Source organism: Lolium rigidum, chromosome 2 (assembly GCF_022539505.1).
Source record: "Lolium rigidum isolate FL_2022 chromosome 2, APGP_CSIRO_Lrig_0.1, whole genome shotgun sequence".
Lineage (NCBI taxonomy): Eukaryota > Viridiplantae > Streptophyta > Magnoliopsida > Poales > Poaceae > Lolium > Lolium rigidum.
The window spans coordinates 16,654,428-16,670,530 of NC_061509.1; the positions used below are offsets into that span (position 1 = coordinate 16,654,428).

At 41.5% G+C, this 16,103-nt stretch overlaps 2 protein-coding genes across 2 annotated transcripts; one reads left to right on the plus strand and one right to left on the minus strand.

The window, feature by feature from the left end:
- Positions 1-6,464: 6,464 nt before the first annotated feature.
- LOC124691340 (rDNA transcriptional regulator pol5-like) lies at positions 6,465-12,553 on the minus strand. The gene is made up of 8 exons (XM_047224626.1): positions 12,296-12,553; positions 12,053-12,178; positions 11,763-11,960; positions 10,987-11,214; positions 9,677-10,819; positions 8,953-9,288; positions 8,171-8,672; positions 6,465-7,498 (listed from the first exon to the last, which is right to left on the minus strand). The coding sequence occupies exons 1-8, from the start codon at positions 12,551-12,553 to the stop codon at positions 6,723-6,725; spliced, it is 3,567 nt and encodes a 1,188-aa protein (XP_047080582.1). The 3' UTR covers positions 6,465-6,722.
- A 617-nt stretch (positions 12,554-13,170) lies between these two features.
- LOC124691342 lies at positions 13,171-16,103 on the plus strand. Its single transcript, XM_047224627.1, has 5 exons — positions 13,171-13,342; positions 13,436-13,565; positions 13,649-14,161; positions 14,633-14,723; positions 15,651-16,103. Exons 1-5 carry the CDS (start codon positions 13,171-13,173, stop codon positions 15,735-15,737), a joined length of 993 nt encoding a protein of 330 aa, XP_047080583.1. The 3' UTR covers positions 15,738-16,103.

Consider the following 16,103-nt stretch of genomic DNA (forward strand, 5'->3'; position numbering starts at 1 on the left):
TGTTTGAATTCATATTTGAATTCTGTTTTGTTTTACCGATTCTAACTTATTTGAATATCATAACAATTTGATAATGTTACTCACTGTATTGTTTTGTTTTCAAACAACCATTTTATAATTGATTAATTTTATGTTCTCATGAGACACAACTCAAAATTTAAAATAGTTATAGATTTAGGGTTCATCTCAATTGCTTTTTAAATTTAGGAATCAATTCTGTTTTAAAGGATTTGAAATTGAGAACATGTGAAGGTGAACATATTCTATTGTGCTAGTGCTTATTCATAGTGATTACTCACATATAATTTAATTATGGCTAGAGTTTCCTATTATTGGTAATGAGGTTGGAATTGTGTTAAAATTGTATGTGAAGAATTATTCCTATGGTTTTAATAAGATGGCTAAGAAAATTCTATAATCACTAATCTGGTTGTAGTAAACTTTAGCTTGAACTAATTAAGATGGATCCTATGTTTATAATTAGCAATGCATTTGCTAATGATGGTTTAATTTATAGAACACTACTTCATTTGGTCTACTAGGATGGAAGGGTAGAGTTCAATATTTTATGTGAAGTAATTCCTAGGTGAAAGGTTTAGGGTTTTGGTGATGCTTCACCAATTGAAGTATTAAATAGGCATGAGGTATGGCAGGGTTCTTTTCATGATCCCAATTGGTACTTGGATTCAAATGTGGTCTAGGGTTTTATTTGGGATTACTCATGTAATACACAAGCTAGAATTGGATATAAGCATAAGCTTTGATTATGTTTTATTGGCTAGCTAGGGTTACTCCTCCACACAAGGCATGAGGATTGGTCTGGGGTTAACTACTAGTGATATACTTATTATTTTATGTGATAGATGAGATCTAGTAATCATATGGTTTAACTTATCATCTAGGTCTACAAGATATGATCATGCATTAGACAAGATCCACTCATTCCTCACTAATCCTTCTTTAATATTTCTCTCACTTCTCAATGTCTTGGAATAGCCTAAGGTCCTACTCAAGAGATGATGATATGATCCTCTAAATATATGATTTCCTAGGAATTCTACCTTGGTATCTTCTGTAGCTTGTTCTTCAGGAAATCTGATAAACCTGCATCTTGTGGTATGCCTCCACCTCCTAGCTTCTTCATCTTGATTCTAGCTAATTCACATGGAGTGGCTCTAAGTGTTTGTTCCCATGTATGATGGTACTTGATGATCAAATGGATGAAGGGTGTGGCTCTATTCATAGGCTTGGGCAAGCTCTAGTATCATGACACCTAGGTGGGTGACTCTTGTTTTGGTGAGATGAGTAAGGTGCTTGGTTGTCATGCCCTCATCCATAGCAATCCTTTGAGCATGAGGTGGCATAGCTTGGAAAGCAAGTCATGTAGATATTTTCATCCCATGTGGCATAGAGATTATCCCATGTGGCATTTGCTACTAAATATCATGTGGATGGTTTTATTATTGTGGATGAGTCATCATACCATCTTTGATTGGATTTACATTATAATATTGGTAAAAAGGTTAAGGTTGAAGGTTACTTCTCAATTTTGGATAGTTGGGTTTGATTTCACCAAGGCATGATCATATGAGTTTCAAAATACTCCTAGTTAGTTTTATTCAAATAGTTTGAACTATAATTTGTAATGTAAATGGATTCACTTTTATGATATTCCATGTATTTAATAAGTTATGATTTAAATAAGAATGTGTGGCTTTTATGCACTTTAGACCCTGTGGTTTACCTTATTTATAAGTGAGTTAAATTACACACAAAGGTAGTTGCTAACTTTTAAGTGTTGTGTAATAGTTCTAGTTCCTTTTTGATCCAACCTATGGATCAAATTATGTCTACCCAAAATAAGGGTTTCGCAAAGATTACAGTGAAGTTTATAGCGCTTGACTTGATGATCTACTTCAATTCCAGCAAGTCAAGTGAAACTTCAGTGACTGTGGTAAGTTTTATTTGAAAGCGCAAAAATCCCCCGGATTTTCTATGCATGAATGCAATGCACACTTTGGTGTTCTCTCATTTTGTTGCCTCTAAACCTGGGATATTACACAGTGTTAAAATCAATGATGTGCTGGGCCCTTATTTTGGCAGTTTCAAAGGGGTTAGACAAGGGGATCCTTTTGCTCCCTTTTTGTTTAACATGGCAGCTAATGGTTTGTCCAAAATGATTGAGAATGCACAGAAAAATGTCTTATTTAAAGGTTTGGCTGAGAATTTTGTGGAACATGGCATTGCCATTCTGCAATATGCAGATGACACCATTTTGCTGATCCAAGATGACCTTGGTGGAGCCAGAAACTTGAAGCTGCTTTTGTACATTTTTGAAGTAATGTCTGGTCTGAAAATTAATTTTGATAAAAGTGAAGTCATGATGGTGCTTGATGATTCTGACAAGCTACAAGATTATGTTGATTTATTCAATTGTCAGAAGGGCAAATGGCCTATCAAGTACTTGGGTACCCCTGTCTGTGCCAGGAGACTGTCAGTTGCAGAGTTGCAATTCATAGAAGATAAGGTGAAGAAAAGCATGGGAGGTTGGATGGGTAGCACTCTGTCTATTGGTGGAAGATTAATCAAGATTGATGCCTGTTTATCCAACATTGCTGTATATCAGATGTCCATGAGATTATTACACAGAACCAATATTGAAAATATTTCAAGGCCAATCAGGACTTTCTTTTGGGCTGGAGCTGCAAACAAGAAGAAGTACCACTTTGTCAAGTGGAGATGGATTTGCAAACCCAGGTGCAAAGGTGGACTGGGAGTGAAAGATCTATACAAATTTAATATCAGCTTGATGTGCAAATGGTGGTGGAAATTGGAAAGGGATGAAGGACCTTGGCAAGATTTCATGAGGAAAAAATATCTGGGGAATACTGGCATCTATTTCACCAAGCACAGAAAAGGTGACTCTCCACTGTGGTCAGACATGCTTTACATCAGAGAGATCTACTTATGTGGAAGGAGGATGATTGTTGGAAATGGCTGTAGGACCAGCTTCTGGGGTGATGCCTGGTGTGGTCATACTCCTCTGAAAGACAAATTTCCAGAACTGTTTGATATATGTAATGAGCAGAAAATCACAGTGGCAGCTGCTTCAGATATGGGTTGGAGACTCTCTTTTAGACGATGGCTACCTACTGGGTTGATGGAAATATGGTGTGGCCTTGTCAGTATTCTGCAGCAGATTAACCTGACTGATACACATGACAGACCCAGCTGGAAATGGACAAAAAATGGTCAATTCTCTGTCAAAAGTGTATACAAGAAACTTTGCAGCAATGGCATGGACAGATCCTTCAAGCATCTCTGGAAGAGTAAAATCCCTCTGAAAAAATAAAAATCTGGTTATGGCTCATTTGGCACAATGCCATAGCAACTAAAGATAACCTTTTGAAAAGGAACTGGACAGGCAGTCCATCATGTTTGTTCTGTTTTACACATGAAACTATTCTGCATCTTTTCTTTACTTGTACTGCAGCAAAATTCCTGTGGAGCATGGTGGGGACAGCTGTTGAAGCCCACAACCGACCTGGGTCCTTTGCACAATACTTTTGGTGGATGCCAAATCATTCCAATGTTAGCCGCAATGTTCAAATTGCTGGCCTAGCAGATATTTGCTGGGCTATATGGAAAGCACGTAATAAGGCTTGTTTTGAGAAAATTTATCCAAAAAATCATGTTGATCTAATATATCACGCTGTGGTGTTTATGAAATACTGGGCTGCTCACTCTACAGAGGAAGCTACGCAGCTGAATCGCGGCGCCGATGCTCTCCTTTCTCTGGCTGCTGGGATGGTGAACAGAAGGAGTGGAGATACTGATGCGAGCAATGTTCCTCGCCTGCTGAATCGACAAGATGATGATATGGATGTGGATGGAGACAAAGAAGACGATGATGCGGGCAATCTGGATGATTAGAAGTGCTGTTCGGATGCGGATGAAAAGATACTCTTCATGCTTTTGCTGCTGGTGTCGTTTGTTCTTGGCCTCCTGGGAAAGGCTTTCAGCTTTTGGCAGTTGTAAAAACTTGTGTTTGGTGTCTGCTGGCTTTGCAATACTGTGAGACTGCTGTTCTCCAGTAGTTGCCCTGAAGTTTGTATATAGTCGTTTGGATAGAAAGGCTTAGCTATGTTCCTTTTTTCGTTTAGTTTGAACAAAAAACTCTGGCATGTATTTTCGTTATCCAAAAGGTAATGAAAATCGATCCCCTTTGGATGGGTCGCTTGGAAGAAGGTGAAAGTCTTAAAATCACCATGTTTTTCAATGAACAACATGTTTACGAACAGAGAGGTCTCCGTGAATTGGATAAACATTTATATATTGCCGAATGTGTTTGGGATCCTAAATTAGATTTTGTGGCTATCTCGAAAATTGGAAGACGTGATTCAGCAAGTCTGCTAGATAGCTTATCTAGTGGTATAGACTTTGCTTGGATTTTACATCCTCCACGTGGAAGATCTCGAGGACTACTACTTGGCGTTAGATCGGACACTTAGAGCAATTCTAATAGTGTAGTCAGCTGCTGGCTATAAGCCAAGTGCCATATCATCTATAGCCAACTTAGAGCCAACACATACAATAGTGGGCTATAAAAATGTAGTACTTTATTAATATATGGCCCACATTTCACTCTCACAAAGTGCCTAGGAGCACGTGCTAGAGCTGGCTCTTGCATAAGAGCCCACTCTTCTTCTTTCTCCTCCTCTCTCTCCTCCAACTAAGCAAGAATATACTATTTTAATCCTTATAGTCAGCTGACTAGGACTTATTATACTTGCTCTTAGGATATATTAGCTAGTTTGGATGAAGATTTTCATATCGAATTCCACATTCGCAACAAAGCTGATAACTTCACACGGATTCTTGTCGCCGTATATGGTGTTGTCCATGAAGAGTTTAAAGCTAAAAAAAAATCGTGAATTTAGCGAAATATAATTCGTACCTTATTTTTATAGAAGGGGATTTTAATTTGCTAAAATTCCCACATAAAAGGAGTAAAGGTAGATTCATTCAACAACTATTGATCTTTCTTATTCAACGTTGTCATAGATAATTTAGACTTAAGAGATGTTCCGATGATTGGAAGGCAATCACGTGGGCGAATAGACATCCAGAGCCGACATATGCAAAGTTGACACATAATGGGAATCAAAATTTCCATTAGTCACGGTACGAGCCCTACCTTGTATAGAGACTTTGTTGGATCATGTTGTATTCTGCTAACTACTAGAACGCCTAGACCGCTATGTGAACATCAATTCAAAATTGGGCTAGGATAGTTGCATCATGAGGGCCTTTTGGAATTGGTTAAAAAAAGTATGGGATGACCTTAGCGGGTCAAAATTATATCTAAAGGTAGAATAATAAAATATGCGCCATGTGCAAATATACCTTTGTGGATGGGCAAGGCACATGTTAAGGCAGCTTAAAAGAGAAAAGCTTTGTTTATCAAATGTCATTGATGGGCTTGAAGTTATCATGGAAGTGCGCCCTTTGTCCACACAAGAGATTGAACAAAAAAAAAAAATGATCCAACGCGCAGATGGCATGTCTCCTGTGAGAAGAGGAACTCAAGTGGTACCAAATATCAATTTAATTTGGAAGGGGATTCGAATACACGATACTTCTATGGTGTTGCGAATGGTAGACATCGGAAGAAACATATTCACTCTTACCCAGGATGAAGGAATGATCGAAGAACATGAACAACTCGAATCTTATGTAACAAATTATTATAAAAATTTGTTTGGGAATTCCGAAGAAAGTAATCTCCCAATGGACGAGTGCCCAACAAATGATATTCCTCAAGTTTCCACTCAGGAAAACACTCTTAAGTCTCCTTATACTGAGGATGAAGTTAAAAATGTGATTTTCCAAACTAAACACAAGACTCGGGACCGGATAGATTCCTATCTAAGTTCTATCAGAACTTTTAAGATGTCATTAAAGTGGATTTGCTAGAATTGTTCAGCATTCTTCATGGTAGACAGCTAGACTAATTTCGGTTAAATTTTGGTGAGGTAGTTTTGTTGCCAAAAGTTAATGGAGCATAAAGAATTTCATAATATAGATCAATCCGGCTTCTTAATGTCAGCTTCAAAATATTACGCAACTATTAGACTCCTTGTATTTATGCAAGTAGAAATATCCTCAATGAGGTAGTAATCCACGAGCTTCATTCGAGAATAGTTGAATGAGATAATCTTAAAGATTGATTTCAAGAAGGGTTATGAAGTAAAGTGGTTTTTGTTATCCGATGTATGCCATCCTATTTTAATCATTTGATAAGAAACAGAAAATAAATGTCAGGAATAATGTGATTATTGTTAAGAACATGGGAAATCGCGTAACGTATTAATATGGCTTTCCACTTCTTCAGGACCGGGAGCAGGCATACTCCAATTTCCACAGCACTGAATACTTCTAGTAGTACTATTGTGTCAGTATCATGGACACAGCAACAAATAGACAAATTGCTATTAGAAAGCGTTGCAAAAAAATATATTCGCTGGACGATTCGCAGCCATTCATACAACCGTTGTACACTCAAGCTAACTACTCTTATCTGTTCCTGGTATTGTCAAGGCAAAAAAAATACGGTTTAACTTAACTGAACCTACACCATGGAGCTGAGATTACAAGCAAAATTAGTCCAGCTCAAAGCATTTCTAGCGGGTTTAACAGCTTCAGGAACGGATTCACATATATCACTCTTTGAAGGGAACGAAAGCAGCTCCCAGTTGTGCCTCGCACAGGGAGTACGCTTCCGAACTCAGTTTCTTCTGAAACTTCTCCTTCAAATTGAGCTTCGTCACGGTTTGCAAAGCTCGCGTGCAAAATCTCCGCACTTCCTGGCGACGAGACTTGTTTTCGGGCATCTTCGTAAGAATCTCCTGCATCAACTCGCACAGCAGAGCCAGATTCTTCTTCAGAACCTTTGATGCACTCGAGACATCATCGCCAACCCAGGATTTCAATATGCAATCCACCAACTCTAATGTTTGAACTCTACGATACTCAGCTTTCGCGCTCCCGACCTTCTGCAGAGCAAAGCCGAATAGTTCCCGACCTAACCAGGGGTTCCTGCGGACGACCTCCTTCACGAACCAGATCTGCAGCCGTGATTTCTTGTTGTTGAAGTAGTCAGTCAGCATGTAATGGAACTTCTCAACCACGCTTGCGAGTTCCTGCTTGGAGCAGCTCTTCGAATTGATGATCTTCAGGATCCAAAATGTAGCATTTTGGGCTGCGGAAGCAACTGCCTTGTGCCGTGACCGCGATGCCAAATGTAGAGCCTTCTGTAACAAAATTTCAAGCCTACTAAGTTCAACATCACTGCCTTTTGGACACTCTTTTGCTTTGAATATCCTTTTCTGCAATATGCCACCAATACGTTGCCTGAACTGCTCACTGCCATCAGAGCTATGTGATTTCACAAAAGCTTGCATTAAGAAAGCATACACCTCCAGGACCAGGTTTTTCCCTGCAGAGTTGGGAGATAGAAGGTTACAAGAAAAATAGAAGAAAAGCTGCATAACACAAGTAAAACTAGAAGAAAACAATCAATATAAGAAAACAGTAAGATGCGTAAAATAAATGTTTACGTCTGATGCTGTTTCCCATTGGATGGTCAAGTTTTTCAGGTCATACTCCAAAAAAAAATGCAAAGATCGTTTCTTATTTCATAATAATAGACGTCAGATATCTTTCTAGCTAGAAAGTGCAAGCTAGAGAAAATGTGAAACACAAACCAACTTTTTTAAAAGTCATCCAGAATGTTAAACAATTAATATAAAAAAAGTTACATACCATAAGTAGATCACACAGAAGCCAACAATTAATACAGAAAACAGCAAGACAAGCAAAATAGAAGAAACGTCAACTTCTGAAACCATTCCATGTTCAACTTCTGCAGGATATGTTCCAACAGAAAACATACAAAAATATAGTTTGGTATTCAAATAGCTTTCTAACTAGAACGTGCAGGCTAAAGAAAATGTCGGTACAATGAACTAGGCGTCAGACATTTTGATTAAATTCATAACAATAACATACTAAAAATTTCATCAGAATGGCAAACAGATACTAACGACCTACAGAGTTACGGGTGCCATTTTACCTGCATAGGGTGAACAGTAAAAGAGTTGAAAAATACCTGGGTTCCTCTGAAGATATATCTCCAGTAAAGTAAGCACGCGAAGCTTGAAACGCATAAGTTGAGATTGCTGAGTTTCACTACCAGGAAGGTTGTTGCGCTCCTTGAAAATCCTCGCAATGTAAGGATCAATACGGAACATAGCATCATCGTCCATACCATCTGAATCATCTGAATCTTCCCCACCTTTGGCAGCTTCTGTATCATCTCCATCTTTTGCTTTATTGTCAACTGTTTTTTCCGAACCATCCTGATCCTGATCTACTTCATCAGCTGAATCATCATCCATTTCCTCATCCAATTCATCTGTAGCGTCATCAACATTCCCGACATCTGCATCTTCCATTTCATCATCATCATCATCTTCGATACCAACACGAGGGTCATCTTCATCATCATCGCTATCTGTTTGACGACGAGAGCCCTTCATATCTATCTTTACAACTCTCAACATATCAAGGAGTCCTGTTTCTGTGATCTCGTCCGAGAACACACGGAAAACCTGTTGTTTCAGAGGAAAGACATTAGTGATAAGACAAGAAAATTATATATCCACAAAAGGGTGAGGGGCCAGTATGTACAAATCTGACATTTCTACGTTTCAATTAACACTAGTACAAATACAGAAAATGTCTATGAACAACAATAATATATTAGGGAAACCAGGAAGAGAGAAGGGCTTGCACAATTAGCATAACTGTGTTCTGTTTATTTCTTAGTATCGTCGTCTCAGATTTCTCAAAATTACAAAACTTGCAAATGCTTGGGGCATGTATACTTGCCTGTTCAATGGTGAAACACACAGGGCCAGATACATGAGGCAGAAGAGAGAGAAAAGTCTGCACAAGTACATCCATAAACTCTAATGACCCATCCTCATTAGGCTCCTCTGACCCATCCTCATCTGAGTCCTCTACACTGTCCTCAAGAGGCTTTCGCAAACTGGAACTGTCACACTGAGCAATGGAAGGAAATGTTTTCTTGCAACATATAATAACATCAATTGCAGCCTCCCAATACTCCTCTGGATGGAGAAGAAGTTGCAGCACCAACTGAATAAGAAGATAACGTATCACGTGCATTTTAGTTGAATCCAATCCAGACTCGGCTTTTCTTTCCTGGTCAAACAGAAAGGAACCACAGAAATCAGAGGAGAAACCCACAAGGAAATATATGAATCATCCATGATAGTACAGAGAATTGTTAATTCAACCTATAACCCTACATTTTTTTCACTGCCCTCACATAAGCAACAAGAAAGTATATATCAACATTATCTGAATGGCCTAACTCTGACATTAGGGCATTTACAGTGGTAAAAAGACAGCCTTCTCATCTAGAGACGATATTAACAGAAACTTATACTGGTCATTTGTACCAATATTTCTCACCATACCGATGGTATCCACAACCATTGTCATCAGGTAAACTATTGTCATCAGGTCAAACATAAAAAAGCATATAAGCTATGAATTAGCCAAGTAGAATAGCAGTAAGGTACAGAACCTCTTGGAAAAGTGCAGATTCCGTAGCCAGTGTTTTCTTGAATGCATTATCATCATTGCTGCTCAAGGTTCTGAAGAGGGAAACTGAAGGAATATTGCATACGGTGTTAATGAAACGCATGAAGTAGAAGCCCAAGTCATTAGACTTAATATCTCCACCAACATCTAAAGCCTCATCCTTTTGTGCATCTTCTAGTAATGATTGAAGTTTTTCAATGCACTCGTTACGAAGTGACGTTGATATAGCTGCCTTTGGCCATTTGAACTTCTCTTGCAACTCAAATGATGTCACCTCATTTCCTAAGGAGGCTGAGAATAGACCTTGGACTGCAAAGAATTTCAGTATCTCAGTCTGCACTTGAAACTTCTCTTCAATACACTTGACCATTTCAGAATCTGAGTGTTCATCAGGCTTAAGCCTTAAATTTTTCAAGACGAAAGGAATTGTATTCACCACCCAGCTCTTCAGAAGGTCGGCATTCCCTTCGCCAATAAGTTCCTTATCTTCAATTAAGCCAACTTCTGAATTCTCATCAGTTGTCTGACTTTGGTCAGATGGTTCATCTGTAACAGAACCTTCGTCCACAAAGAGTGCCATCAAATTCTGCACAAGATACAAACAATCTTGACCATTGTGGAACTTGGCTATCAACCCTTTAACAGTTTTTGTTTTTGTCAGGCTGTCAAATCTTCCACAGCTGTACTTCTGCAAGTTGATAATGACAGCAACACAGCGATCATTATCATTACTTACTATGCTCACTAATTCTTTCAGAAAATGTTGTCCAGCATTGTACAACCACGATGAAGAATTTGACAGAATATCCATCAAACCAAGAACAACTTTGCTGGATAGAATTACTTGTATAGATGATGGCGACAGTCTTGGAAGGAGATCAATAACAATATTAAATGCCAGATGCTTCCGGTCATGAGATGAGAGCAGCAACGAACTCTCAATAATGACCTCACAGAAATTCCGCAGGTTCTTTTTTGAATCCTCAGAGGAACTGCTTTTCTTACTTTTTTTGTGCTTTTTACCAGAACTTGCGTTATTATCATTCTGAGAAGCTTCGTCCTGGATGAGCATGTCTGTGATCACATGCCATATACTATGGATACGTGGAAGACAAAATGCAGATTCCTGCATATAGAGTTGCAGCAGAACAATCAAAGAATCATCCAGAAAAATGGCACAAAATGTATGGCATTTCAAGACCATAAGGTACATACAGTGATTAACTCAGATATATAAAACATGTTAAAATATTAATGAAAGTCCTCCTGAAACTTTCAATTACTCAAAATTACCTTAAAACAAGCAGCAACGGAGAGAAGATGCTCTTGCGTGAAAAAATTGTCAGGACTGAATGGATATGGCAGAAGCTTGCCAAACATCTCCCTCTGAACATTAGTTCTTTCTTGCAACTTCAAAGCCAGAAAGAGCGCATCTGGATCTCCAACATTAGCAGCTCTGTTAAACCAATCTTGTACACCAGGGGATTCAAGAACCTCAGAGAATATAGCTTCATCTGGCAGCTGCAACATGTAGACAGATGACAAATCACAGATTAGTTGATAATAAATCCCATTTTACAACCAAATGAAAAATTGAATGTACAGTTGCAACAAAATTAATGCAAAGGGTGGTCCCAATAGCACAAATCACGCTAGGCCAATGCTGGGGTGCCAGCCATACTAATATACAAAAGTTTTTTTAAGACCAAAGTTACAACTGGAAGAAAAATACATGTTGGCCTAGCTAGTTTTGGCTGGAAGCGGTACTTGACTGGCTAGCATCTTAGTACATTACTTGATTTCTGCACTTCATCCAAATCAGTGTAGAGGCCAGAATTACGTTTACTTATATTTTTAGAATGTCTGTCAACCCTAATGCACATCAAGGGATGAAATCAAGGATTGAGATTGCCGTGCCACAGTAACACCAGTAAGTTGTTCTAGGTGAATTACTCTAATATGAGTTGTATGTGAACCTTTCATGTTATGCATAATATTTCTAGCTCTACCAAAAGAATAAAGATTTCATGCCACCAAAAAAAGGCTCGGCGTGGGCTTGAGATATGTACCTTCCTGGCCAAATCCAGAATCAGCGCAGCTGCAGGCTCGGTGAGATAGCGTTTCTTACTTCCAAGTTGCACAACCTCGGAAACAAAATCCTTGAGAATGGGAGAAGATTTGTCCTGCGCCCACTGTCCTGAAACCCTCCCAGACCTCGCGAGTGATCCGAATCCAAACAGGCGCCCCAGAAGATTGTCCTTGGCTTCCTATAACGGAATGAATATTGAAATTTTTAAAGTTCGCATCACAAGTAGAGACAAATAGGAAACGTGCAGGTGATCATCAAAATGCAAGTTACCGGTCCTTTCATCGAAGCCGAATACTCCAGCAAATTAGGTATCAGCTTGATAACTGCCTCAACACTGATTGCTTCAACCGATTCGAGCACAGCCGCGAGACCCAGCGCGAATCCTTGCCTCGCAAACTGCAAGTAAGACACCAGGCATATATTATAACGAATTGAAGTGTAATAAAGCAGCAGTCACAATGAGTGTTACACAATATGCAGGTTTCGTTGTAGAGGAAGGGAAGCGTTGCTGACCTCTCTGGAAGAGGAGATACCACGGATGAGCCGCCGGATGGCGTACCGCACGGCGGGGGCGCAGTTATCCAGCCCATCCTCCTTCTCAGCCTCCATCTGCGGAGGAGCGTCGCCTTCCGCAGCTTCGTCGTCCTCGTCCTCGTCGCGCTTGCTCTCCTCGTACGCGCTCTGCACCTCGCGGAGCTCCGCCACCAGCGCCTCCGCCGCGGCCTCCCGCACCGAGGCCTCGGGCGACGCCAGGTCCCGGAACACGTTCATGTGCAGCCCCGGCCCCGCCACCGCCACCGGAACGGGCGCGGGCGCGGGGACTGGGACCGCGGCCGCAGGATCCTCCGGTGGTGGTGCGGGCTGTGGCGGCTTGGGCTTGTCGGCGGAGTGGCGGTGGCGGTCCTTGTCGACCTGCTTGCGCTGCTTCCTGAGCTCCATGGCCAGCTTCTTCTTCTTCTTGGCCGGCATCTCCTCGGCCGGGAACGGCTTCGCGGGCTTCGCCCCCTCGTCATGCGAGGAGTCCGATGCGGCGGGGTCGAGCTCCGCCAGCGCCGTCGGGGGCCTCTTCTTGCCTGCCATTGGAGCGCGCCGCGATGGGTGGCTGGAAGCTCTGGTGGTGGTGGCTGTCGGAGCCGCCGTTTGCTTGGGGTTTATGCCGAGGAAGGAAGAGGAGACGGCACGGCCAAGCTTGAAGGCCTACTAGGGTTAGGGTTTTTATTATTTTCTCCGTGCCATGGCGGTTGGCCCAGGCCCATCACGGCCCATCACTGCGTGATGGGCCGCGAGTTCTGGAGCCCAGTAAGGTTGGTGGGCCTCCACGGCTGCGCGAGGCGAATAAGGCGAGAAGGGGGGAAAGGGGAAGAAGAGCAAGTGTCCCTGTGTCGGCAATGGCGGACAAGCCGAGCCGCGCGCTGGTGCTCTACGCCGCCGGCCACGCGGCGCTGCTCCCCCGTGCGGCGGCGGCGGGCGGCGGTGGCGGGAAGAGCCACCTCGACGCCTTCGCCGCCCTCGCATCCTGCGGCTTCCTCTCCCTCCGCACCCCCGCCACAACCGTCAACGGTACTGATCCACCCCACCCCTGCCCTATCTCCCCCATCTCGCGCCTGCACTCAAACTGACAGGCTTCCGATTTCATTCATCAATCTAATCTAGATGGGGGAGATAAGAGCAGCGACACGATCCTCGAGCTGGCGCAGCTGCTCGACGTCTACGATGGCCTCTACCCCGCGGAAACCGCCCCGGTGGATCCGCAGGACCTGCTAGTTCCAAAGCTATCCGAGAGGTTCAGTCAGTCCATCTTGAAACTGCGTCAATCGTTCCTACTCAGCCCACATTGAAGCCAATAACTCGCTGCCCAAAATCCAGGTTCATGGGGATGAGAGCTGCGATGGTCACCAACTGCCCCGCCGTCAACTCCTTCGCGGCGAACCTCGGCTTCCACGTCTTCGGGACAGAAGACTTCGCCGCGCAGTCCGGTTCAGACAGCGGCAGCTCCAAGGACACCAGAGTAATCAGCCGGGCGTTAGGTCTGCTAGGGTTCTCAGAGGGGGGTGTCCAGGATTCCTCCGAGTTCGATCTGGTGTTTCTGCACGTTGCGACGGAGAACACGGTCGGCAAGCTGGGGAAACTAGGGATGAGGACGGATCTCAACCGGCTCGACAAGTTGGTGGCTGCGGTCATGGAGGCTGCGCCGGCCGGTTCGCCTGTCGCCGCCCGGATCCATGTGTCTGTGGTCCTGAGCTATGGGTCTGCTACTGGAAACAAGGAACAGGCGTGTCTCATCGTGAACTCGTCGACCGAGACTGATTCTGACTTGAAGTTGCTTCGGCCGCGCCAGAGCTACACTATGAAAGCGGGAAAGACTTTGGATGATGTCAGGTAAATATTGTTCTTGGCTACCAAATGTGGTTCATAGTAGATGTTTTGAAGTGTGGTGTAGTGTCTTCCATAATATGTGCTCTTTATTGTACAGAAAAAGCTCCTTTAGATATTATTATGTGTGTTAAATATGAAGTGAATCTTATCATGGCCTTCCAACTATAATTTGACATCGTCCTATCAATATTTTCTTGTAGAAAACGACTGTGCAATAGCTTAAATCACAACCATTAGCCATCCTATATCTACTAACAGACAACTTTTGGTTATATGAAGTGAAGTTGGAAATTATCAATCTAATGCATGACAGAACTGAAGGATTTTCCTGTAGATACTACATTCAGTCTACACCCTAGTTTTGTTGTTTCACTATCAGTCGTGATGCGATGTATATAGGTAAATAAAAGCACGTCTATGTACAATGACATGTCTAGACTTGCACAAATATCCTTATTATGCAATATTCTGCAGGAATCATCATCCAATGCTACTGGCGCAGTGGCAGGAAGGAGTAACTCGTTCTGATTTGGCCAAAGAGTTCTCTTTTGAGGAATTTATAAAGGTCTCCTTAATCCACTTGTTATACTGTTTACCAGTTTAGACTTTACCTGAATCAGGATCCTTTTATCAAATATACTACTTATGCAAGTTTGGTCCCTTTGATCTTGCGTATTACTTTGTTTCTCCAGTTGTTTAGAATCCAACATAAAAATTGGAGTTCTACCTTTTTTAGTCTTGGTGCTGGTGCCAGCATTAGAAAACATAAGAGTACTTTCTTTCTCATTAATCAAGTTTCTGGTTTAAATAAGCCCTGTGACTGATATTGATTTCTTCGAACAATATAGTTACTATTATATTATTGCTTGTCGCACCCTGTCTGGTTACTACTTACTAGTGAAGGCCTGAAGGGTGATAGTACTGGATTGGATGCACCTTTTCTTTGCTACATCTTGAAGTTAGTTGTTTGTGATACATGTGCAAGCTATTGCATAAGAATAACCAGGGCTTTGGTTGTATAGCTGTGCCTAAGAGCTCAATATGTAGGTATGCACCATAAAATGATTCCTCATTTTCACAGGTTTCCTCGGTCAATTATCTACTTACCCTTAGATTTATAAATGAAAACCTTAGTGTGGTTGACTTCAACATGCTAAAATGTTGCATGGTGAAGTGTCCATCTTTATAGGATGTCTGTGTTCTACATATTAGAACAAGTAGGCTCCACAACAGTAAAACATAGTAGCTTGGTATTCCTTTAAAGTAGCTACCGAATAAAAAACCGAGACACAGCAGGCAGGATAGTCACTTGTTTGCAGTGTTGTCATCACTTTAACATTTTCACTGTTTCCCCATATGTGTGGTCAACTGGTCATGATTCAGTATGTGTTATGTTTCAATATGTATTTCAGATTTTGGCTAGTGGTTCTTTATTTGTTTGCCTAATATTTTCTCTTAGTTAACTAACTTCATTTCATAATGTAATGAACAGCATGCCGGAAACTTTGCTATGCTTGCGGAGCGCTTTCTGCACGAAATTGCATTTAAGCTCTGGAAAGCACCAAAATATGGAGCTTAGTTCTGTCTGAGGAGATTCTCTCTTAATAAGGATGCTAGATGAGTACTTCTTTCAAATGGGTACTGCGCAAGCTCAGATATTGCAGATAAATGAGCTCTGTAATCTCCTAAGTCCTCATTTGGTACTATCCATGTTACATGCCGCAATATACCAAGTACTCATAGGCGTCATTTCTAGTTACTCACTTCGTGGAATCTTTTGCTTAAAATTTTCGAGCTTAGTATCCGACTTATAACATGTGCTGATACATGTACATCCAATGTTGATCATATTCCTGCAAACGATGACTGGTAGGAGAATTAATTTTAATAAGAACAGCTAGTGTAATAGAGTTTCCTGTAGAATGATGGTAGCATCATTTGTTCT